This window comes from Passer domesticus, chromosome 1 (assembly GCF_036417665.1).
Source record: "Passer domesticus isolate bPasDom1 chromosome 1, bPasDom1.hap1, whole genome shotgun sequence".
Classification (NCBI taxonomy): domain Eukaryota; kingdom Metazoa; phylum Chordata; class Aves; order Passeriformes; family Passeridae; genus Passer; species Passer domesticus.
The window spans coordinates 87,396,949-87,423,367 of record NC_087474.1 but is presented as its reverse complement, the minus strand read 5'-3'; the positions used below and the strand labels follow the sequence as shown (position 1 = coordinate 87,423,367).

Genomic DNA, 26,419 nt, shown 5'->3' with positions numbered 1-26,419 from the left:
TAACAAGGCCAGGATTTGGAGCTGCTTTATTCTCAATCTTCCACCCTAGGGAACATTCAGGACCTCTTCAGTGCTGAGGCAGATCAGGACAAAGATGGTGGTCCATTGGGGTCAGAGCCAAACTGGGGTTTAGTTTAATAGACAGAAACAAAGGTTTTGAGTTTTTGAGTCTGTGGAAAAGGGAAAGCACTATGGTCTTCAGTGGATGAAATGGTTTTTGCAAACTTGTCTGGATATAAGGATAGCCTAGCTGAGCACATCTTTAAATACTTTTCAGTGTAGACTTTTCTCACTTACCGTAAACTGGTTGTTTTGTTCACCATGGTAGGCTTCAGAGTTATCTGGGGCACAGCAGTAGTGTTGTGTCCGAGTTCATGTGGAGAAAAATTCAGTAGCCCTGTAGTCCCAGCAAGGGGCCTAACCATGAATGTGCTCCAAGGGCACAGCATATATACACCTTGGGAATCTAAAGTACTACTTCTTCTAATAGAAAATAGTGCAAGGAATAGAAATTAAATGCATTTGCTTCATTTTACCTAATGTCATTAATTCTCTTTTTCCAGTTCCCCCAGAGTTTATAATTCCATTGAGTGAGGTAACATGTGAGACAGGAGAGACCATCGTGCTTAGGTGTAAAGTCTGTGGTCGCCCCAAGGCTTCAGTTACTTGGAAAGGTCCTGATCATAACACACTGAGCAATGACGGTCATCACAGCATTTCCTACAGGTAATTTGTGCCATGCTCAACAGGAACTCCTGAAACTGTTACGTTTTTAATTTGCACCCCTGGTGCGGGACAACGTTTGGCTTTGAGGCATGAGGATAGGGTTGCTCTCAGACAGAAATATGTCATCACTGAGATTTTCCAGAAATGTTGTGTAACTTCTGCGTACGGCTAGGGTAACAAAATAGTATAATCAGCTGATTTTTAAAAACAAAATAAAATTAATCTGCTCTTTCTCATTAGCTGTTGCAGAAACCATTGTGGTCTGTCACACTGACCTCGTCCTTGAAACAGACCAGTGTGTTGTGACATGCCACTTCTGTGACAGACTCTGCCAGTCCCTTATTTCCATTAGTGACTTTCACATCACACCACTGTGTTTTGCAAAGAAGCCTCTGCTTCCTATTGATGTGATAACATCACGCTTCATTGTTGAAGCGTGGATAGTAACACTTTTCTCTGGTTTTAGCTTTACTATGATAGAACATAACAGAATAACTGGTAACTCAAACACCAGGAGAAATTTTTCAGGAGAACTTGTTGTTTTGGAATAGTAAGCTGCAGGTTAAATTTATTTTTTTTCTGAAAAAGCATCTTTTACATACAGAAAATGTAGTTTAATGAGTAACTTCAGTGTGAAGAAGTGTCGTATTTATGAATTACACTCTTAATTCAGAATGAAGGGCTTTATTGTGCAAAATTGATGGCATGTTTTCACTCTTCTTTACTTCTTGCTGCTCCTGCTTTTTCTTTTCTTTGGGTTTTTCATTTGTTTTTAATGGGAAGACAGAGGCAATGTGCCAGCTTTACTACTGCATCCAGGGCTGTTGTGAGATGTGTAAGAGTTAAATTTGCTAGGTTTAATTCACTGTTACTCATTACAGAATTATATGCAGTGAATAATCTTGGCTGTGGCTAACAGATATTTAGAAATAATCCTGAAATGTTCTTTGAGTTGGGGAAGGGTGTCATCTTCCTATGTTCCTAAAATTTACCTTCCTTTTTTTCCCCCTGACTTTGTGTGGTAAAGACCATTTCAAATAGGTTTTAGGTCAGTCAGTAAAATGACTTGTAGCAGCTGAGATGAATCCAAAGGAAAGTCTGATAAAAGATGTTGGAAATATGCATTATATTGTGAAAAAACAACACAATGTTAGGATTGGTTTGAGCCTAGAGGTGAAAGGTGTAGGGAGGACTTGCCAAGTATTCACATTTTTAAGAGACTTGCAAATTAAATTATCTCTTGTTCATGTCCATGGCAGATAGTAAAAAGACTACTAGAAATTTATTGCACAGAGGAAACTTTAAGCAGACTTCTAAAGACAAAGGATCAAACAAAAAGGGTGGTTGAACAGTGAGAAAGGTTACAGAAGAGCCTGCAGAGTCTTTCTGCTCTGGTATTACCTAGCTTAATGCTGTTGCTGCCCTGGAGCAGAGAGTAAACTTAAGTCCTCTCTAGTTTCTTTCCATCCTCCTTCTCCCAGATTCTGAGGTCTCCAGAGTTGTGGTGAAGTGTGCCTTTTGTGTTGAAGGGCAAGCCTCCTCTTAAAAGGGTTGAATGCTCTGAAAGCACAAATGACTGATCAGCTGACACCTCCTGGGAGTCATGGATGGAAATGAAGCTTTCAGAAAGAGCAAAGATGGATATTTGTCTCAATATGGCTTCCAAAAACTTGGTAAAGGAAGCAGGAAGAAACAGGGGAAGCACTTGTTTTTTCCAACAGTAAAGCCTGAGATATGGTGAGACAGAGTGTCAGTCGGGATGTTTTTCTAGTGATTTGTAGGACTTTCCAAGATACTGGATGAACACAAAGTGCTCGGGTTCTGGTGGACACTTCTGATATGACAGGGCAGGGTTTTACTGTGTTCATCCAGAGAGAGATAAGAACTGGAGAATAAGAAGCATAAAGAATATCAACCTAACTTTGTCTGATTTTCACAGCCTAAGGTCTGTGCAGTTACTGTAAAGTTAACAGCTGCCCTTGTGTTTCGCAGTGACTTGGGAGAGGCGTCGCTGAAGATCGTTGGCGTCACTGCGGAAGACGATGGTATCTACACGTGCATAGCTGCAAACGACATGGGTTCGGTTTCATCCTCCGCCAGTCTACGAGTTTTAGGTAGGCCTGTCTGCCTCCTTCTAGAGCCTAGGTACAGTTGAAGTGCCTGGTACCCACAGAAGAGTAAAAAGAAAAGCTCAGCTCCTGGGCACCCCTTTGTTAAAGGAGTATTGACAACAACCCTTTTTACCTGTAATATAGTGCCTGTTTCAGCAGGAGTAGGTGCAGTTTTAGGATATAACGGATTAGAGGTTCATGCACACATTCCACAGTACTGTCAACATGGATTCGTATCACCAGCAGTAGTTAAAATACACTGATAAAATCATATTTTATCATCAGCATTCTTAGTTTAGTCTCAGTGAATGTTATGATGCTCACATAATTTCTAAAGTGTACAGATAAGAAAAGAGTAGCATTACATTGTAATTTATTTTTCTCCTTTGCTTGAACTGTAAAGCCACAATTTTTAGGAGAATATACAACTAGTTCTTGTCTTTGCATCATTGATCTACAGTTGAACTATTTCAGTACATGAAGTAAGGCAACCTGAATGTTTGTGAGGAATGAAAAGGAAACGCGCAAAGATAAAAAAATGCCTGTGTTCTGCAGGCAGAGAGTAAAGGGCAAAAAAGATCTTTTTTTATGTGTTTGATGACATAGTGGTAAGTTTTGGGGTGTGTTTGTACACTCACTTATTCTTGTCCTAAGTGTTCATAATTCTCCATTTTTAGAAACAGGGAAAATATAGCCAGCAGGATCACAAATTTTCTTACAAGACAGCTCATAACAATTGATGCCATCTGGGTGGTTTAGTCTATTGTGAGGCCCATATATTTTTCCACTGGTGAGAATTAATTAATAGATTTTAGCACAATGGCTCTGTCTCAAACTGACTCACATAAAACACCCCAAGACATGAAGTGTCTCAGCTAATATGGGGACTTGTCCCAAACCTCTTCAAAATGTAGTCTTTCTTCCCTTTTTTTCAAAGAGCTTTGCTGCTTTCCTGGAATTTTAAACCAGACCGTGAAAGATGTGTCCCTTCCAAATCTCATCTGAAATTTTTGGGTGTTTATATTCAGTGGTGCCACTTTGAGCTCTGTTGGTAGCCACAGTAAGTGCTTTACTGACAAAGTATTGAGGTGGTGATTATTTCAGGCACTTCCTGCTCACTGACCCAAGACAGACAGTAGCTAAGCCCTTGGATGAATGTGTTGCAATATATAAAAGAGGCTGAAAGGGAAATTTTGGTTTTTATACTAGTGTTTCCTGAAAAATAAGAGTTGCTCTCTAAAGTAGCTGCTACACTGCCTGACTACTTCTTTTTCCAGTGGCAGGTGTATTATGGATGATGAGGTATAATGTAAGATGTCTTTTCTTTTTACTGTTTCCCTCAGTTTGCTAAGGTTACTCATTCCTGTACAGACAGTTGCCACTGTAACCTGAGTTGTTTCCACTATAGAATTGGTTCTACTGCATTGGCTGGGCTGCCTTGGTGTATAACCCAGTTTGTCCTGCTGTCACCCTGTGTCTCATATGGAGATTAATAAGATGGGGTGATTCCCCCCATAGCCAAGGGATCTGAGTGTATTAAATCTTGGACATACTGTCATTCTCTTTTTTGTTTGTTTGTTTAGGTCCTGGAAGTGATGGGATCATGGTAATCTGGAAAGACAACTTTGATTCCCACTATAGTGAAGTGGCTGAGCTTGGCAGGTGCGTTCTGTATGCTGATCTCCAAAGCTGTCTGTGTCAAAATACTGACTTCTCTTTCAAAAATTAAATTCTCCTTGATAAATACTTAATGTGTGGATTTAATAGAAGTGAGGAAGCAAAACTTCTACCAGCACTAGATGGCAGTACAGAAACAGAATGCAATTAGGCTGAAGTGGTATTGTAGGGATTTATCTGAAGGGATATCTTTTTTGAGCATCCCTTACAGTGACTCACACTGCTTCTGTAGCGAAGTTCTCCTCAACCTTCTTATTTAGGGAATGAAAACTACAGACAGAAGTAGTCTGAAAATGGGCAAAATAACTCCTGTAGAATATACAGCAGGCCAACTTAATGATGACCTTTGAAAGCTGGTTATTACTCTGACAGGCTGTCTGCAAGTATGATATAACAGATATCTGTCAAGTTTCTACAGACACAATTTGTAGTAGATGCACGCACTGAAAATTCTCATGCCCAGAACCTTCTCTGTAAGGGTAACTTATTAGAGATTAAAATCAGATCTCTTGGAGTATATCTTTCAAGTAACAGTATATCCTTATTGCATCTCTTGGTGAAATCTTTCTTTTCATTGTTGTGTTCCAGGGGCAGATTTTCTGTCGTTAAGAGGTGTGACCAGAAGGGAACCAAGCGAGCAGTAGCCACTAAGTTTGTGAATAAGAAGTTGATGAAGCGAGACCAGGTTACCCATGAACTTGGAGTCATGCAGAATCTCCAGCATCCCCAGCTCATTGGCCTTCTCGATACCTTTGAGACCTCCACCAACTACATACTAGTGTTAGAAATGTGTGTGGACTCTAAATTCTCTGTAAAATGCAATTCTACAGATGACTTTCTGGGGTATTTATGGTGGTTAATTAATAAGGAGCTCTAAAATTTTGTAGCAGTTTGAACATACCTAAGTAAAATACTGCAGTTGTCTAATGCTGTTACTAAAATGTTGAGTAGAAGAGAGAAAATAGTGATATTAAATTTACATGTGAATGATTATCTTAGTCTGAAGGTTCAACAGTATTTTTGTATCAAATGGCCACAAAAGTGAATTAGGAATATTGAGATCTGGTAGCTGGCTGTGATATCTCCTCTTCATACCCCAGTCCTCTGTGTTGTAAGCTGTGCAGGCTACAGTTACTGCTGTAGCCTGTAGCCTCTTGAGGTTTTTTCGGTTCTGATGCATGGATTAATCCAAAATACAATCCTTGTAATTCTAACAGGGCTGACCAGGGTCGCCTTCTGGACTATGTCGTACGATGGGGAAACCTCACAGAAGGGAAGATCAGACTCTACCTGGGAGAGATTCTGGAAGCTGTGCAGTATCTTCATAACTGCAGAATAGCACACTTGGACCTAAAGGTGAGGTGTTAATGGGATTCTGGGCAGTGTGCATTATTCCAGGCACAAAAATCTCTCTCTTCAAGAAAACTTGCAGCTAGGAACAGAGAGCTGTGGAATGCTTTGAGAGTCATAAAGGACTCCCCAATGGCTTGGGGCTCCATTCCTAAATGCTTTAGGTAACTCAGGCAGCAAAGCAGAAATTTTAAATTCCCTATGCTTTCTCCTTATAGCTCACTTGCCCTGTGTGGCCCTTTGTGCTGGAAATAATTGCTAACAGGAAGTTTTGCTTTGTTATTTATTTATTTGTTCATTTATTTATTTAATTTCTGATAAACTTGCACGAGAAGACTATTTCTTTCTCAAGAAGCATAGAGTTTATGCTTCTTGAGCAGAAAGAGACTGCTTTTCCTCTTTTGATGCAAAAGTGTTTCTCATCTTTGCACTTTGAGGGCTGTAATACCTAAATTAATGGTGCCTCTTTGGGCCTTTGTTCTTCCCTTTGGTGTTACTTGAGCCACAAGTGTTTTATGCATTCTGGTTTAAAAAACTATGTGAGAAGGTCTCAATGTAAATATTAATTAAAAACTTACTCCTTACTTTTTTTTTTCACCTGTATATGAATAATAATTTTAGCATTGACAAGTCATCTTTGTAGGTAGGGTCTCCTTAGCCAAATGGGGTCATGGTGAGAAGAAGCAAAAAACCGAGTCTGTTTCTTCCATGCACTTCTGTTTTCCAAGCAGAACCAGTTTTGGGTCTTCATGCCATTAATTTTTTTCTAATGTGCTATATAGAGTTCACCAGTACTTGTTCTAGTCTCACATACAGATGAACTAATTAAAAAGTAGTTGCAGGTAAGTTGCTCTTACTTTGCAGAGATCACAGCTACAGCAGCAGTAGCTTTAGAAATAAAACTGTAGAAATAAGTGCACTTTCAGCTCACCAATAATGGGACAGTTCTCTTGAAGTCATATGCATCCAGCAGAATCTTCTGCTGCCATAGTCTCCTAACAGGGTTTGTCTTCCATCTGTAGAGCTGCATTACATGAAAGAGTTGCTAAATAAAGCTGGATTCTGTTGAAAGCATCATGCAAATATTTACAAAGTCTTCCAGTCTTTAAATGCAAGGGTTTTGTTGTCTCTGTTGTAAAACAAATGGAGCAGTTGCTTTATTCATAATTGTTGTTCCTTAAGCTTAAGTTTTGAAACGCAGTTCCTGTGAAGCTTTGCAAAGCTGCTGTTATGAACAACTGAAGTATTAACTGGCAGAGCTATATTTCCTGCAAAAAATATAGTGCCAGCAGCTACAAGAGCTAAAGCACATTCATTGCATGTTGCAATAGGCAAGAGCCCACCTGCTGGTTGGTCTGGGGAAGCCTTGTTAAGACTGCCTTAGCTTTGCAGAGCTGGCCTTCTGCAGTGATCCTTATAGAGTGCAGCTGTTTATGTTCTAGGGCTGACCATACTTGCTGGGAAGCAGTTAAATGTGTGTGAGACTGACTTGAAAAAAGACATTTTAACTTTTGCTTTTATGTTTTCTAGCCTGAAAATATTTTGGTGGACCAGAGTTCCACTAAGCCAACAATAAAACTGGCTGACTTTGGAGATGCAGTCCAGCTCAATACCACGTATTATATCCACCAGTTACTTGGAAACCCAGAGTTTGCAGCTCCTGAAATTATTCTTGGAAATCCTGTTTCACTCACTTCAGATGTTTGGAGCATTGGAGTGCTCACTTATGTCCTTCTTAGTGGCGTCTCTCCTTTCCTGGATGAAAGCGTAGAGGAAACTTGCCTGAATATTTGCCGCTTAGACTTTAGTTTCCCAGATGACTACTTCAAAGGAGTTAGCCAGAAGGCCAAAGATTTTGTATGCTTCCTACTTCAGGATGACCCAGCTAAGCGTCCCTCGGCTGCACTGGCCCTCCAGGAGCAATGGCTGCAGCTGGGGAATAGCAAAAGTGCTGACAGCATTGATATATCCAGACTGACTTCGTTCATTGAGCGGCGAAAACACCAGAATGATGTTCGACCCATCCGTAGCATTAAAAACTTCTTACAGAGCAGGCTCTTGCCAAGAGTTTGACCTTGCTTGAAGTTCTCTCTCATTCTCTTTCACCTGCCAATCAATCAGACTGGAGATGGACTCCTCCTGCCAATCAATCAGACTGGAGATAGACTCCTCCTGCCAATCAGCTGTTGACTTGAATTTTGAGGAAAGCAAACCCCAAGCCAACCAGCTGCTAGTGAATGTTCGTGTGCAAATGCATTCCACAGGGACCCGCGCAGGGCGGCGCGGGGGACTGGAGATGCAGACTTCACGGGGGTGGAGGACAATAGCACTGTACTCTGCAAAAAGCAGTCACAAGCGATACAGCAACAGTATTTTATTCAGGTTTCTGCAAAAAAAAATAGTTTTTTTAATAAACAAGAGTTGAATTTTGCAAGTGAACTTAGCTACCGTTTTCAAGATTTATTCAAGGAAGAAATGCCTATGTTTAAAGCACTGGTGTTAAACAAAAATCAGATCATGCCTGGAGAAGACTCACTAAAATGGCTGCCCATTGGTACGGCCTCCATTTATAACATCTGGTTTTCACTTGGTCCTAGAGCTTTCCAGTTGCCTCGCCTGTATGTATCTCACGTAGCAGTGCACTGAGATCAGACTCTGCTTTTAAGTGCATCCAACCTCAAAAGATTTTGCATACAAATAGAATGAATTGTTTTGCTCTGATAAAATGTAGGCCTTACTTGTATATAGACTGTTACCTGCCTTCGGTCTGTAATTTTTTTTCCCTCTTCTCATCCTTTTTTCCCCCCTTCTTCCTAAATGGTGGTATACCACTGTGCGGGTCTTCAGTTTGGGGCAGTAGTCACTGTCCCCCTAGAAAAGAACTTTGGGTTGGTGCCCAGCTTGCTGACCCAATTGTCAAGCAGTATACAGCAGGATGAAATACTGTAAATGCACTCATTTGGGATTTTGTTTTCTTTCATATCATGTGCAATGTTGTGGCTTTAACATTTTATGCAACTATTTATGAGGACCTCTGTTGTAACTGTAATAAATATATAGAAAAAGCACATAGTACGGCGAGCTTTATGGTTTTGTTTGTGTGATTGGGGGGTCTGGGTGGGCATGGGCGGGTGTGTTGTACCACACTGTCATTATTAGTTTAAGATGAGGATTAGCATGGAATTTAGTCAAGACTAGTCAGTTTTAAGGATTGTTAAAAAGAAAAAAAATTAAGAGAGAGAGAGAGAGATTAGTATCCCAAATGTCAAACTGGTTAAGAAGTAGAGTGACACTTTTTAAAATTATTACTATTATATTTAAAATGCCAAAGTCTGACTTTCCCCAAATCAGTCTCAACACTTAACTACTTTTTAGAATTTTCAAATCTGTTTTTTTACTTCTTTCTGTGAAATGAACAAATTAATCTTGTGGTCTTTGGTGAAGAATATATTTGGCAAGTAGCAGTCAGATGAGGAGAATTGGACATGTAATGTAATTGTCTTAGTAACTGTTTTTAAGGTTGAAGTAATATTAGCGTGAGATATTTAAAAAGACAGAGATGGTTTTCTGTGCATCACTGAGTTCATGTGGGTGTGTTGTCATCTTTGTTTGTGTGAAATGCCATGTTTAAGGAAACCAAGCCGACATCCCACAAGAGTTAGATATATGGGTGTTAAGCCATAACCTAGCTTGGGTTAGTTTTGAGCTTTGTGGCTTCCACTGAATCCTATTTATTCTTTTTTTTGTTTTGTTTTGTTTTGTTTGGGTTTTTTTGTAAAGTTGTACAGAAACTTTTTAAAAGAAAACAACTGACTTCGAAACTGGATGTGTATTCGTTATTCGTACCAACCTCATATCATTATGTTTGTGTATTATTTTCCTTTATTGTTTTAGTTAAATTTTTTGCTTTATTTTGCATGTATATTTCTTTGTACAGTGATGTTACATGTTTACACAGTATGACATGATGTAAATATTTTATTTTGCCATCAGTTATTTTGAAAAAAATTAAACATATTTGACATAATTGTCTGATCTCTTGCTTTAAGAAGTTTGACAGTTTAGGTTTGGCTATATTTTAATTTGGCTCTGTTATTTTTTAAAAAAGTATGTTATTTTATTGCCATAAAATTCATTTTAAATTGCAATGATGTATCTTTCCTTCATGCCTTACAAAATAATATTTGCCTTTGCTTTAAGTGTTGATTGCTTTGTAATGTCATGAATGCTTTTATATAAAACATGCATAACTCCCTAAATGTGGAAATGTATTCTGGTCTTTATTAGCTAGTACATTTTGACCAGTAGAGTTTTCTACCAGATGTTCCCAGTTAAAGACCACAGGACTGTATTTCAGAAGAACAGATTTCCCACGACTTTTAGGCATTCCAGATGCATTATGACGAAAAGTTACTTTCAAGCATAAAGATTTGGGATTTGCAGCTAAACTCATAAAGCAGAAAAGTTTCTTATTGTGTATATTTATCTTCCTCCCTTTTCTGCTATCAGTAACTGTTCACAATTCAAAATTAAGTGAAAGGTCAGGGAAGAATACAGAGTGTTTGTGTTTGTGGCTGCATTGTATACAGAATTATTTTTTCCCTGCTCCTTTCCTATCCCTGTCAGGTGATAAAACAGTCCCTTTATTACTTATTGGGAGAGACAGCTGAGAGAGATGTTTTATGTATAGAAAGACAGAGGATATTCAGGAAGGACCTGTTCACAAGAATGAGCCACTGGAAACCTTTTCCAGGACAGGGAAGTCATGGATGAAGATGGTTTTGTGGAATGATTCTTGTGTCTGAATATCTGAAGATGTACTAAATTAGGGATAAGTTACCCAAGTGCTTTACAGACGAATAATGCACTCACAGGTGTTTCAAGTAGCACGGATGGATTCTTTGGCTCCCATGTAAACAGGAGCGTGCTCTTTCCGGTCTTCTCCATGAGCCCCTTACTTGAGACAGCCAACATCTTTCAACAGAGTGGAGTTTTGCACAAAAACCTGCAGTTTGGTGCAAGAGCTTCCAGCTGCACAAAGCTTGAATGATCTTGAGCTTCAGATCTTATACTTGTTAATGAATTTAAATGCTTGGAAGAGATAATATTAGGTCCTTCTGTTTTGCCAGATTGTGTAGTTGAGGCTGCAAATGCCACGTGGACTTGTTTGCGCACAGTTGTTGTTGACTGTCCTGCACACCACAAAGCAGCTCTGCAGGCTGATAGAGAGCAGAGACCAAAAACATGGGTCAGAGCAGCTGGTGTGAGGCCCTGAAGTGGGAATATTGTAGAACATAGGGAATGGCAGTCAGTGTCACAGCTGAAAGGAAGTGAAATAGCCAGGGAGATTCAAGAGAAGACTCTTCAGTGTTTCTTCTTCATAACATACCCCAATCACTTCTTACTGATTGTTTAGGAAGTGAAGAGGTTGGCGGACTTTAAAGTCAGTGCATGAGATAGTACTTTTAAAGTTGAGTTTCGGGAGCCCCATTGTTCTTGCATGTGTGATGAACACTGATTAACTTGAAGGCCATTGTGCAACTGCTAAGCATAAATCCTGACTAGATAATATTTGCATGATCAGGGAAGCAACCTACATTGTCTTCCTAATGGAGAGGCCTATCACACACCTGCCTATGCTGCTGTTGACTGTAAGTCATTCTCACATGGGACTATTAATGTGTTGATGGATAGAAGAAAAAATAATCGATTTCTTCTTACTCCAAATCCAAAAGTATGGTCAGGCCAGGGTGCAACAGAAATCCTCCAGAATGACACACCAAAAGCATCTGGCTTCTTGAAAATACTTCAGAAACCATGCAAAGCTGACTGGTAGAAGATGCCTGAAAACATAATGGGATGTTCTTTGCATGTAACACACTGCATGACATTGCTAGGAAGCTTTAAAACCCCACCACAGAGGGAGTCAGTGTAGGACTCCACTTCAAAGGGGGCTGGTGAGTATGAAATGAATGTTACCAAGGATGCCTGGCTTGAGCTCCATGGTTCTCAAAGATATTAAGAGAAATGAAGACAGGAATATACTGAACTGCCAGCTGTAGGTAGTAAAGTGTTGGAGTAGTTGGTATTTGGTGAAGTATTTGTTCAGGCAATCTTTGCTGCTACAGCAGTGTATCCATGCGCTAGGGATTAGTGTAGGGAATGCCACCATGTCAGCTCCAGTCCAGACAATGAGTTAAACTTCATATACCTTTTCCATGTATGAACAGACTCAGTGTGGAGCTGTTACCAGTGTCTCTGCTATAGGCATTCAGGTGCAGGTGGAGGTAGGAAAAACAAAAGACAGAGTTTCTGTATTTGTTTAAATGAGCTCCAGGTATTGTGGTGCTTTTGTCAGAACCACTGCTTTATCCCTCAGACAAACGACATCTGAATTTTTTCCTTTCCTAAAATTAAATTTTGATGAAGGTTATATTGGAGAGTAACAGACAGGTCTTCCATCTGTAGAATTTCTACTTCCAGTCCTTTTTGCACATTCGTATCTCCTCATGCTGGCAAAAGACAAAAGGCTCTTTCAGTGTGCATTATAATGCAGGACCATGATGATCTCTGTGTTCTATCTCCTTCCTGGCAAGTACATACCCAACACCCTGCTTCACATGTCTGGTGGTCACCTCAGCATTTCCCAGGTAACTGCACTCAGTGATCCTCAGTGCCACACCATAACACTGAGCATCAGCATGGGAATGGCATCTCTCATTTGAGTGACCTGCCACAGGGACTGGTAGCCTGAAGTTAGGAGCAGGAGAATATATTTCTCTCATTATGTTGTCTTCAAAACAGGAACGCTTCTCATCTCCTCTAAGTCACTGCCCTTAGCCCTACCCAGAAGTCTGGGGGAATGGGTCTGCAGGGGCAGTTTGGGATATTGAGTAGAGCAGTCTGCTCTCCCCCTAGGTAATGTCAGGAGAGCCAGCAGCAGGACTGCTAATCCTAAACTCCCACCAGCCAATCTGTGCCTTCCAATAAACAACAAAGCCAATATCAACCAACTCTAGTATGAGAGGGGAGCACAAGCTTCCAGTTTTCTTCACTGGTTGTAGGTTAAAATGATGAAACAGGCTAGAGATACATTTGAGGTTTAATACATAGATTCTTTGAGCTCTGTACTGGAAAGATCCTTTCATTGTCTAATTGTCATGAGCAGTAATCTTAATGCTGCATTTTAAATGAGTTTTAATCTTAATATATGCATTTTCTTGACTGCTGGAGGGACTTTTTGTCTTTGTTGCTCAAGGACATGTGAAAATGAGATACTTCAGACTGCATCACTTGCTGCTGCTGCTGCTGAAGCTTCAAATTCCATCATTATGCCTGTGGTAATATATTGGTTTGCAAGGTTCACATTCTCCAAAGGAAAATATCTGCTATCCAAAGAGGACACATAGCTATAGAAAGGATGAAATCTTAACACCAGAGCAACACTTCAGTATCTGCAGGCTGAGTTTTCAGCTCCCAAAAGACATTCTGTCCATTACCACCCCAGTGTATTCTCATCTGTCATACTCAATGGTCTTCCTACAAAATTAGGACTTTGTATCTCATGGAAGAAAAGTCCACTGAGATTTACGTAACACATAATTGTTGGTTTAGAATAGCAGTAAACCAGTGGTAGCCACAAATTTGTGTAGCAACAGGTTATGAAGTTGAGCTATATATTGTGCCAAGAATTCACTGACATCTTCCTTTGATATCTCTGAAGCTTTTAATGGACAGTTCATCCTCCCAGCTTTTGTGTCCTACCTTTGCTTTTATGTCTGCTACTTTTCATTTGATCATCTTTTTACCAAGCTGAAGAGTACCAGTCTGTTTACTCCTCATGGGAAGATGTTTCTCATCTTAATTGCCCTTTTCTGAACCTTCCCTAATTCCAAGCTGTATATTTTCTATGATGGGAGGAGGCAAACCTTGTACAATATTTATGATACCGGTGCATCTTAACTTACACAGCTGGGAAATGGCATTTTGTTCTCCATTCCTTTTCTAAAAATTCCAAGTGTTTGACTTCTTTTGAGCTGATACTTTGTAGAATAATAAATCCTGAGTTCATGTTGCCAAGTTGAGCTTCAATGGTTCATTTAGAGTCCATGACCATATGTGTAAATCTTGAATTACCCCTTCAGCACATCCCCCATGAATAGTAATTTTCTTTTGTTGAGCCACTTTATTTCCTAGACAAAGCTGAGGCATTACAGTTGCCTTGGGGAGCAGTTGTTTTGATGGAACTGAGTATATTAAACAAATAGGAGCTGACTACTGCCAGCTTTCTTTTTACTACTCAGATAGCCAACCTAGCTCCCCTGACTTTTTCCAAGTACTTTTGCAGGACTTTTCTTGCCAGCTCCTGGAGCCATTTTTTCTTGTCCTGAGAGATGGAAATGCAACCTGGCTTGGACTGGATTAGTCTGAAACTCTGCCCCTTTCCCATTACATGTCAAACACTGATTTTAGTGACACTAGCACCTCAATTCAACAGAAGTATTCATTTGGGTCTCAAGCAGGAGGCTTGTTTCTCCAGTGAACTCACACATCAGGAGTATCTACAAATATTACTTGCAGAAATTTCACATTAAGTTTCCTGAAGACTCCACTAGCAGTAGTCAGCCCCAGGAATTCACTTGGCACACCCTGAACTCAGTCTCTGTGAGGGCTTGCAATCCCTCACAAGGGATTATTCCCAAGGGTGGTTCCCAAGGCTGAGGAAGAGCTGGCAGCAGCTGAAAGCTTGCCTTGTTGTACCACTGGGAGTCTGTCTAATCACTGGTCAATTTTCATGATGTATCCTGTCTGTTTTCGCATGTCTTGCCTGTGTGTCGCTGAAGACCTGTGATCCCTTGAGATGGATGGTTCCTCAAGCCCTCAGACTTTCCCTTCAGTGATGCCAAGATCCACTGAGTATTTGCAGAATGATGTCATTTAATTTGCCATCTCTCAAGACTGATGGTGAAAGAGTGCTTCCTTCTTTGGTGATGGAGTGTTCTCCTGGACCTTGCCAGATTCTGGACTCTCTGCTTGCCAGGGAAACTCAAATCTAGGAATCTCTACTAGTCCCAGTTAGTGCATTTAATGCAGCCATTGGTGTTCTGATTTTGTTGCTGCTGTTGGGAGTTTTAGATGTTTTAGTGGACATCCCTGGCTCATTCCTGCATGGAAAAAAAAAAAAAAAAGTCATGATATATCATGAAACATTAGGGGGAAGCTTTTAGGATGGGGCATCCTGAAGGTAACTTGATTGCCACCAAAAAGTGCCTGAATGTCAAAATTTCTCATTGCTCATGGAGTTTCATGGAGGCTGAAACTCTTTTCTTCCAAAGAACCTTCACAAAGAAAGGCAAGGTGTAAATGTGGTTGCTGCCTTTACCCTGGCTGCTGATTGTGAGTGACAGCTCAGAATTGTGCATTACTTTTCAGACCTGCTTGCAAAGAACACAAAGCTTGTTACTACACTTCATCCCTCAGCTCAGGTGGGTAATGGTTCTCCAGACTAAAGTGAGTCTAACTGTTATTTGTCTTTTTGCATTAAATTCTGATTTTTGTAAGGAGACCTGATTTTTCATTTAACATCCAGCCATCCATTTCCTTTTCAAGACCTCTACCTGTTTAGTAGTCTATTATTTTTTAAAATGTAAATATGATATTCTCTAATGAAGTCTGGGTATAGGATAAGTAATTTGATACGTGATAGAGTACAAGGTTGCAATGTAGGGGTCAGCATCTCTACTGGGGAAGTCATCTGCTTCTGGTAAGAGGCTCTGTTTTCTCTCATCACACTCTCTGGGGAATTTTTTTAAGTATGAAAATCCTAGCTGAGTTCCTATTACACTGGTAGTCATGATATGGATGAGGCCATCACCTCTAACAGCTTCACCTTTTCTCAAACATTTTTTCTTCAAAGAATGCGAGAGAGCTTCCAGTCTATTAACTGTCCCTTGTAATGTTTTCTTCTTCCAGGTAATTTATCAGGGGGGTTTTAAGAGCTTAAGTTTGGACAGTGCTGTGTATTCTGTCTGCCAAGACTCAAGAAATTACTGTAATTGTTTTCCATCCAGCACATTTCTGTGGCCAAGGGCTTGCTTCATAACTCACACAAAATGTTATTATGCTGAAAATCAAACCTTTCAGGGCAGTCTTGATACGTGGTGATTGCCAAAACTAAATGATCTGATAGCATGACCCTGGGGAAGTAGTCTCACTGGTTATCTGGTGGTTTCACGCCTTGCAGCAAGATTGCCAAGGTAGATGCATAGCCTTTGCTGAGAGCATTCTTTGCTGCAGCTCAGGCAACAGCAATGAAACATGTCCTTGTGCTCGTGATTTGCAAAGTCACCTTTGGGGAGCAGCGTTTGCACAAAGGCACTGCTGTGTTCCTTGGTTTCCATGTCTGATGGGTCTGCTGTGGCTCAGTAGAAGTCCAAGATACACTCTGAGTTACTCTCTGAATGTGTGTGGTGCTGCCTGGATGTGTCACGCAGCGTGGGGCAGGTATGGGGGCACCCACAGGAGAAAAGAAAACTGGTCATTCACTCTCACACTTTGAGAGGTGTCCACCATCTGTGGCTGTTTCTCCAGCCATCCTCCATCTGACAGATCATCATATGTGAGATAAGAAAGGATGTAATGGCCACAGTGCCAAAATACTTTCGCACGTATGGATAATGATGTGGTGTAAGAAGGGGTGGCAGCTGCAGTGGAGTGCATGCATGCTGCAAAGACTTTAAAAAGATATATACATGTGGAAAAGTATATGGATTTCTTCCAGATATGTTGACTGCACGTACAGTTCTTGGTGATTCTTTTTTCTGAATTTCAAGGGTTGCAAAGTAATGTCATGCATAAAATACAATTTTCCCTTCCTTTGCTTTCTCTGTAAGTAGATATATAGCAGTGATTAAGAGAGGCACAGGTGGTTATTTATAAGCACAAAGAAATCCTCATTTCTTAGGATCTGCCTCAGAGTTGAATTATGTGGTGTTTCATGGGAAAGAAATTGAAAGCTTTTCTGCAATCTGAGTTAGTCGTGATAACAGCCAGACATGGGAACAGCATGAGCTGCTTCTGCATGGTCCCTTGGAGAAGCCAAGGGTGCTACCTCAAAGTCACAACATTTGGCAATTCAGAAAGTGCTCAAGAAGGCCAAGACAGATGGAGACTGGGGAGAAATAAGTGAAAGAGAGCAGGCAAACATAGAAAGGAGGTGAGTGCACGAGTAGGAGTAGGCATGGACAACACTGGATGTTAACTGTGCATTTGAGCTCTGCCGCTGCCTCAGAATCTGGCCAGGGGAAGAACAGTGCACCTACAGAAATCATGGCATGGCTGCCTGCACATTGTCTGCTTTTTGATATGGAACTTTGCAGAAAATATCTAATTTGCTTACTGTCTTTTTCTCTGCACTGACACAGTGCTGTTTGCTACCTCTTTGTACTGGCTGTAAGTTCTTTGTTACAAGGTCACCACTGCCCTTAGAGAGTGCAGTACTGTCCAGCAGCTCAGCCACACGTAATGCATTGCAGACAACTTTCAACATCTTTGGAGCAGGATGGGAGAAATGCTGAAGAGGATGGTAATCCCTGGAGATAGGAAAGAAGAGAATTGTCTTGGAAACCTGCTCAATTATGCAAAATAGTAATCAATATTTTTACTCTTAAAAAGTATTTCTAGTTATTTCTGATAAGCTAATGGTTCTAGTGGAGGAGAGATAAGAGTTTACTGAAAATAGATGGTATTCCTTCAAAACATGCTGCAAGTTAAAATCATTTCCCTAGAAGTATCTGCTGCTTGTCTTGGAAGATACTATCCCAAAGAGACTGTAGAGATAAAGTTCAGAGAGAGGAAAATATCTTTATTTGGCATTTAATAGAGATACTAAAAGTGTATTTGAGTAAGAATGTTTTGGGATAGGCAGTACATGGTTGATAAGCCTATGATTCCGTTTCATCCTCCGAAGGATTTATGCCTGGGTAAGGATGGTGTTTGTTTGTGAAAGCCAACATCTGTTTCTGTTTGCATGCTGTCACTTTTCCAGTCCTGCGTGTTTAGGTGAGTAGTGCAAGTACTTGATCAAAGTTGAATCTTCCTCTGCGTTGGTAATGTTTGGTTTGACAAATAATCAGGAAATCTACTTTTCTCTGTTAGTCAGTTGCAAGGGTTGAGAAGAGTAACATTTTACAAGGCCTAAACTCCATCTGCTGGTTTGAAAAAAGATTATGAGGCAACACTCTTTTCCATTAGTTCAAATGTCAACTGTTTCTGTACTCAAGTGCTCCATACAAGCTCCTTATCTGCTTCATAAATCTATTCCCAAATATAACTTGAGTATTTTTTTTTCTAACAATCTCACTTGTGTAGTTTATAATCTCTATCCCACATCCGTTGCTATATATTAGCAAGTAACCATTGTGATAAAAAAAATGGCATTGAAACTGCATGTATATACTGTGGAGTCTAACAGTGTGGAAGCTGCAGCTAAAGTTGTAAAGTTTTTCAGATCCCTGGTATTACTGTCCTGTGTAAAGCAGGGTTTTATTTCCCATAGTTAAATTTGCTTGATATCAAACACTGACTTTATGCCCAAGTCAGAGGAATACCAACTTCTACCATGTTACTTGAGCCTCCCCCTCTGTTGTGTTTTAGGGGTGCAAGGGAAAAGCTTTCCCATTGGATACAAAGGCATTAGATGAAGAATACTTCTCTGTGCAAATATTGGAGGTCTTCTACAACAAAGTAGTAAAAGGTGGATTGTCTTAATTATTAACAACTGCTGTACTTCTCTTTTATTCTTTTGTAGTCCCATTGTCATGCAGCATCTGCCATCCTGCCTTATTGCAGCTATTTCTTGTCAACAAGGTGGTTTGGGGTTTTTCCGGTACATGTCTGCATTTCTCCAGCCACTGGAAGTGAAAATGATGTTATTTCATTGTAGAGAAGTGTTACATTGAAAGATATTACCTTTATCAGGAGCTGCTGGTCTAATGTTTCTGCAGGAGAACACAATTTCCAGAACTTTGTACCACTCTAGGGAGCTCTGCTCAACCTGCTCTCCCAAGCTGTCTTGTACTTCTTCAGCTTCTTCCCTTCTCTCCATACTTACAGATTTCCTAAATCCAGCACTTTGTGAGAGGCAAGGTGAAAGGGCTCTTTGTTAATTATGGGTCAGTTAAAAATGTCTTTCTGAGCTGCTCTTGGCAGATGGGGCGTAGAAATGCTTGTGTCAGAGGGAAAAAGGAAGAGTTACAAATGGCAAATCATGACAGCTGTGTGGGAATTCCTGCTCTTATGCTGACTTGTTATCCACAGTTATGGTGGTGAACATCTAGCAGACAGGAGGGGTGTATGGCCCAGAGGGACACATGGAAACACATGCCAGGGAGACACAGATTTATGCCCAAAGTACTCTGTCCTAGAAACAAAGAGCTCAGGTGTAAAAGGGTTTTGTTGGGAAGAATCTATGCAGATATATATGAGAGATCAAGCACTTAAGTTATCTATAAAAATTTGTATGTACCAAAGTTGTTGCCTTGCAGTGTTTTGATGCAGACTGTATGTCCTGGGCTCCCTTTGAGGAGCAGGAGTTTCATCCTAAATCTGTCATCACTGTGACAGACACACCTCACCTTCCTTTTTCCAACAAGACAGCTGACCCTATGGTCCTATGTAAAAGTCAAAACTGCTTTAGGTGTTTGTGACAATGGTGCTTGGCAGAGCAAACCTGTCACAGCAGTCAGGCAGTGGAGGAAGGGTGGTAGCAGAGATCTTTGCTTGGGCTACACTGTGAAGTTCCATCTTTGGTTCTGATGAGGAAAATACAAGGTATGGCACCTGTCTAGCATGTACTTGCCATTCCCTCAGGCACACTTAGGCTGCTTTTCTAAAATGTTTTGATTTATTCCCTAAATATGGCAAATCTAATGTTACATTTAGGCATAGGGAGGGGGAGGGGAAGGAGCAGGGGAAGCTCTCAGAAGCTGTAGGTCCATGCATGGAGACCCAGTGTGTTCAGTTTGCAAAACCTACTACTACCACAGTTCTCCCCTAACCTTGGCATTTTAGGCTCCTACTAGTTTGGCTATACAAATGTCTCGGCTCCTCTCATATTGCTCATTTGCAGCTGACATATTGCCACTTAAAAGTAGTGGCTCAGCTCTGGCTGAGCTCCGTGCTGGACTTTATAACATCTCTCCGCATTTGTTTATTCAGCACAAATTATTTTACTACTGGGTGTAGCTCTTTATGAAGCCTGTCTCCTGGAGATATTGCCAGAGGAAGGAAGTATAACTATATGGTATTTACCTTACCATGGTGCTGTTGTAGTCACACTATTTGACTCATGCTAATACATTCCGTGTTAGAGTAGTACCTGAAGGTCAGTGGAGGAAGGACTGTTCCTACACTCACTTGGAAAAAACCAAATGGAGCAAAACACAAAGAATCGTCTCCTTGGGAGTTTTTCACATGTAATACACAATTGATGGCAGACTGGAGCCATTTCACAGTTACATTAGACCTAATGAAAAAAAAAAACCCACAAAAAACAACTTAAAAATCCAGCAATATTATGCTTGTATCTCCTGTAGAAAAGTGCTCCAACACCTCCTGGAACAACTTACAGAAGATGAAAAAGAAGGCATAATACCCTCATCTGATTCAATTTTTGTCCTGAATATGAGGTGTTTTGAGGACATGAGACACCTGTTAGCTGAAAAGACCCCAAGAGCAAGGCTCTGCACTGCCTCAGAACTGAGGATCTATAATTAACAGCAGCCATGGCTGTACATTCTGTTCCTCATTGGTTTCCTGCTGTGCCCCCAACATGTCAGATTCCTTCCCTCACAAAAATGAAAGTTTAGATGATCTCCTTTTCATTTCTCCTCCAAGGCAATTTGTCACACATTTGTGCTCTCAGTGCTAAAATAAGTTTATTAACATACGTAGACACCATTTGAGCTTTCAAACAAAACCTGTAACATAAGGATCCAATTATAGGATTGTATAGTTAATGATTCTTTTAAATGTAAAACTCCCTATAAAAATTTACTGGAAGCTTCGAGAGTCTTCAAACTGTCATCCTGAATTGCCACAGAAAGTAGCATTTTTCTGCTGTAATGTAAATCCAGATTGTTCATAGGAGATTATTAAATCTAGAAGTAATTTTGGGGAAATGAAAGCAGAATCCAAGACACAGTTCTCCTAATCATAGGAGAAAAACCTCTGCTTTGTTCTCCTGGAACTATTCAAAACCCCCATCTTCCTTGTGTAAATGGATGCAAGAAGCTGAAATGAAGCACCAATTCCTGACTCCTCTCACCTGCATGGATCACGCTTGGATTCCAACATGCCAAGCATGTATCCAGCCTCCTGAACTATGCTGTGCTCTCCACTCCGTGCACACCCATGGGTGGCATCTGGGATCTCTCTGCATGCCTGACATGATGAGGGAGCAATTCCTGCAGGGCCCTGGGCTCTAGAGATATCCTACAAGCATGCAGAGGCAAACTTTACTGAGACAAAATTTATGTGGTGGAAGGTGGGTCCAGGGAAATTTGCATGTACATATATATTTGATAAGAAGCCATATGGGAACAGTCAGGAAATTTCATTGTTACATTCTCAATACAGGGAGTTTTTAAAAGAAAATATATATCATTTATTTGCCAGAAAAGTGAAATCCTAATAGTCACTGTCTAAATAGCAAAATGTCAAAAAGGGTAAGATCCATAAAAAAAATTACAGAAAAAGAAATCATTGAATCCTTTGTCAGGAAGGTACCGACATCCTTTGCAAGTAGAATTCTGTCTTTATTGTCACTGACTGCAGAGGGGGATGAGAGTGCTGCTTGTTATCACAGCGGGGGCTGTATATTCAGCTGAAGAGTCTCCATCACCATGGTATTTTCAGCAGCTCTCAATTTTAACCATCAAGCTTCACTTTACAGATGGAGAAAGATTTTTAGTTCCCTTCCCCCTTTTTAACAGGTGGTAAAAGGATTTGCTGAAGATATGTAAGATTCTGGCAACTGCAAAAATAGATGTTCATCCTCTGAATTCCTGTCCTGTATACTAATTAAAAGAAATTTATGTCACCCTTCCTTCTGTTTTGTGAAATACATAGTTAAGTATAGCCTATATTAGGTTAACAGTAGGTTGTTTTTCTGATAAATGAAGAAGTACATATATTAGTTTTAGCTGTCAGCATGGATGGGGATTGTTGGGGGATGGGGAAAAGAAAATGATGAATATAACTAGGATGTTTATCTTTGTAATTCTGAATAAGCAACCAGCTGCACAAAGTGTCTTTCAGAAAGGAACATCTTCTGTTGCTTTTGCTGTTAATCAAAAAGCATTTAGATCAATAAGCTGCTTTATGAAGGAGAGCATGTGTATGCTCAAGCCCTTTTCTCTCCATGACTTTTCCATTGTTTTTCCTATGTTTACAGGCTACTGCTTTGTCTTAGTTTTTACATGCTTTTTACGTTATTTTATTTTCTGCTTGTTACTAAGTCTCCATCTAAAAAAAGTTTGCTCTTTTCACTGTTGGCATTCGATGTTTTTGGTTGGAGTGACTCCTTCCTCTGAAAAGAATGAGCTCCTTTCTTCCCCTCAGTGCCCCTTTTTTGCTGTTCCAGTACAAACAAGCCATCGCTGGTGACTGCAGTGGTTCTTAGGGATTGGCAAAAAGCAGCTGCTCCTCCTGCTTCAGAGGAGAACCCCAGGGAAGGGGGTGCTCACATCTTTAGTCCCAGTGAGTCACTCATAGCACACAAGTCTTAAAACGCTAGCTTTGGTTTGCTGCTATGCACTTTTGGCAGTGAAACATAAATATTTAGTCACTGTCGCAAAGCCAGGGATTGACACTTGACACAAAAAAAAAAGAAAAAGAAAAAGAAAAAGAAAAAGAAAAGAAAAGAAAAGAAAAGAAAAGAAAAGAAAAGAAAAGAAAAGAAAAGAAAAGAAAAGAGAAGAGAAGAGAAGAGAAGAGAAGAGAAGAGAAGAGAAGAGAAGAGAAGAGAAAAGAAAAGAAAAGAAAAGAAAAGAAAAGAAAAGAAAAGAAAAGAAAAGAAAAGAAAAGAAAAGAAAAGAAAAGAAAAGAAAAGAAAAAGGAAAGTGCCCATGAATAGGCTGTATGTTGCTTCTTTTGACAGTAACATCTTTCAGCATGAAGGAGAAACAGCTGAGCCTTTGCATGTTGACTTCTAAATAAAAATAAATCTTAATATGGACTGTTATTCCAAGTAAAAAGTATTGGATTTTAAAAGAATTGTTAAAAAGCAAGGTCCATCACAGATTTTGTAATAGGGATTCTTCTTCTCCAGGAAGCTGATTTTCTGTGACCAAGCCCAGGCACTAGGAGGCAATTCTGCACTCACAGTGCATTTCATGCTTCCAAAATCCAGAAAATAGATTGTATTGATGCTGTTCCCTTTACTAGTCTTCAGAAAGAAAATGTTACCTGTTGAACCACTAAGTAACCAACAAGCACCTGCCCAGGACAGCATCTCTCCTGCCCCCACCTATCCTGCTGCAGCACTAAGTTGTCAGCAACAAGAATATATTGCCAATAACAAGAATAATAATAATTGTTCTGAAAAGGGTGATTTTTCTTCCAGGTAGCAGATGAGATCTTAGGACAACCTGTTACAGCAGAACAAAAGTGACTGCATGCAGCTGGAGGTTGGGGACATTGTCTCTGTAACCTTAATCTGCTTCATAGAGAGAAAGCAGGAAGAAAGTGAGAAGTTGGCTCTAGGGTTCAGCAATGGAGATGGAAGTGCCTCCAGGTCCAGTACAAGCTCAGGTGGCCGTCTTGTGTTTACAAATTTCAGAGGGCTGCGTGATGTTGTGCCATGTCATGTTTGGGTTTCCCAGCTGCTGCTGAAAGCCAAGAGTTCTCCTATCACTGGTGAGCAGGGGAACCAGCACACTGAGCTGTGGTGAAGTCAAGTGCAGAGCTCTTCTGCTGCATCTCACAGAAAGACAAGGGAATGTCGCGGGTAGGAGAGGCCGTCTGATAACACCCACCGCAGAAGTGTGGGGGTGGACACAGGAAATTTCCTTGTCAGCTTGTGAATTTGATAAAGAGTGCAAATAGGCAGGCTTGCAAACAAACACCAACTATTTAGTAACACACAGCTACTCTTAGCTTGTGGATTCTGTCAGCCCAGGTGCCTCCAGCATGCCAAACTCCTCATCTCCGCTTCAGGTTTGTCTTTCTCTTTTCCCCATAACCTTGCACAGGCCTCTTAGCTGTTCCTAATTTAAGAAAAAAGACTCATGGTATATGTGGGGAATTCATCTTGTATTTCTTATAACTTAGTACAATTCCAAAGCTGAGCTGGGGCTTTCCTGCAAGGAAGGGGTGCAGAAGGTCCTGGTTTTTAACTCTTCTCTCTCCTGGAGCCTTTGTTTGCCTTTTACCTAATCCTGTTGGAGCAAAGACATTATCACTTTCCAAAACTCCCTCAAGCTCCTTGCCACACAGACTGTTCAGATGTCCCAGCATTTTCACCATGCCTTAAAGATGCTCACTGGACTATGGAAGAAATTCAGATCTTGGGCAAATATTATACCCCAGCACAGCAGGAAAGGGAGGTAATCTACACTCTTCCTACTTGCATAAAGCCTAAGGAGATATTAAAGAGTTATCCAGGTGAACCAGCTATGCCTTGGTTGGGAATTACGGCATATGAGTTAAAAAATGTAGAAACTGCAAGATGAGATGAAGAGTAGGAAGTTTTAAATATCCAGAACTGTTTATGGCCAGAGAAAAACAAACTACCCAACTAAAATTAAGTAAGAAGTACAATAGAAGAATTTAAGGTGACTAAAGGGAATTCAATGCAGAAAAGAAAGTTAATTTTCACTGTAAAATTTAAACTAAACAGCTTCCAGTTTTTTGCTTTATAAAAAAAAAACAACCAAACCTAAAAACCCAAAACCAAAAAAAACCCCCAAAACAACAACAAAAAAAGCCCAAACAAAAATAAAACCACAAAAAAACCCCAATGAACTAAATACCCAGTGCTGAGCAAGGAAATAAAAGAGAGCATGTGCAGTGTTTCTTTCTTCTGTCCTACTAATTTTCTTTCAAGATCTTCCCTTGGAGATGCATTGGTCCTGTAGCCAGTCTGCAGTTTTTCTGCTCTCAGAACTATCTTGTTCTGCCAATGGGATTGGAACACAGACAAAAAAAATTATGCCTATATACACATAAACGTGTCTCTCTCTCTCTCTCTCTCTCTGTGTGTGTGTGTGTGTGTGTGTGTGTGTGTGTATGTGTGTGTGTATACACACATTTAAACACTGTTTTTAAGATTTCACTTGCTGCCTTTGGATGCTCACTGGCATGGAGCATGAACAGCACGAGAGCATTCAAAAATAGCAAGTGAACACTTTAGGAAAAAAAATTCTTTGTTGTTCCTCTCCTCCTTCCTCCACAGTAAACGGTGAAATAAGAAGTGGTAGCAGGCCTGAAGTCACGGGGCCCAAGGCTTGGATTGGAGCAGGGAGAGCAGATTGCACCTTCAGCTCCTGAGGTGCCAATAAACAAAAATAATAATGTAATATATGTAACAGTTATATCCCCAACACCACCTTTCATTTTTTTTTTAATAAACACTCCTGATGCTAGGTGATTATGGAAAAATAGCATTTTAGAACTAAATTGACAAAAATACTGCAATAAAAGGGGTAGAAAGGGAAGCTGACATCCTAGTGAAAGGGAAAATGTGAGTCAGTAATTGTACTGGTTTTTTTAAATGCATGTGAAATGTGAAGAAACTAACAGAGTAGGAATCTCTGGGAGGCAATGGCAAGTAGCTGTTTCCCCCTCTGAAACAAGAACTTGTGGGTATTTTCAGACTGGGAGACTGGACTTAGTGAACTTGTAAGCTGTGGTATTGTGATGTATCTTCCAAGAGCATAATTAAGAAGGAATTAATAGTCTTAGACTGTAAGAAACAATTTTTCTCATTTAAGTTAAAACAATGAGTTAGGAGGGAAAAGGAAAGACTGTTTTGAAGGACCCTTTGCATACTCCAGTTAAAAACCCCATACCTATGAAGTGATTTAACCATATCTGTGTAAACTTTGCTTTTACACAGCATGGTCCATAACCATAGGAAGGGATGTTTGTGTGGACCACCTGTTTCCTCTTCACGGTCCCACTGTTTCTACAGGAGGCACATTGATTGCATGCTAAGTAATGTTAAGAGCTTAGCAATGAAACGTGACATTGGAGCTGAAAAGAAGAAGCTGTGACTCTCTGTGGACTACCACTGAGACAGAGACCATGTATGGGTCAGCTACGTCACAGTCTGAAAAGCACCCTGAAATCTCCATCCCTCCAACAACTTGGGAGATGCAGGGGGAGATAGCAATGTGACCTTTATAAATAGCTGAGTTATGTCAATTTTTTTTTTCTTGTGGCTTGGATATGGAGAAGCACAGACAGCCTGTGTGACTCTGAAGACTTCAGCGGAAATGAAACAGGAAGCCAGATCCTTTCACAGCTTGTTGATCTGTGAAGACAAGCTGAGTCTG

General features: G+C 40.3%; 1 protein-coding gene across 1 annotated transcript in view; it reads left to right on the top strand.

Moving 5' to 3' along the window:
* TRIO (trio Rho guanine nucleotide exchange factor) overlaps positions 1-10,123 on the top strand; it is a 243,488-nt gene extending 233,365 nt beyond the window's left edge. The window contains exons 52-57 of the mRNA XM_064428332.1: positions 564-726; positions 2,719-2,840; positions 4,421-4,499; positions 5,103-5,303; positions 5,732-5,870; positions 7,395-10,123. Of these exons, the coding sequence (XP_064284402.1) occupies positions 564-726; positions 2,719-2,840; positions 4,421-4,499; positions 5,103-5,303; positions 5,732-5,870; positions 7,395-7,937 (1,247 nt within the window). The 3' untranslated portion in view covers positions 7,938-10,123. The remainder of the gene's footprint in view (positions 1-563; positions 727-2,718; positions 2,841-4,420; positions 4,500-5,102; positions 5,304-5,731; positions 5,871-7,394) is intronic.
* The last annotated feature ends 16,296 nt before the right edge of the window (positions 10,124-26,419 follow it).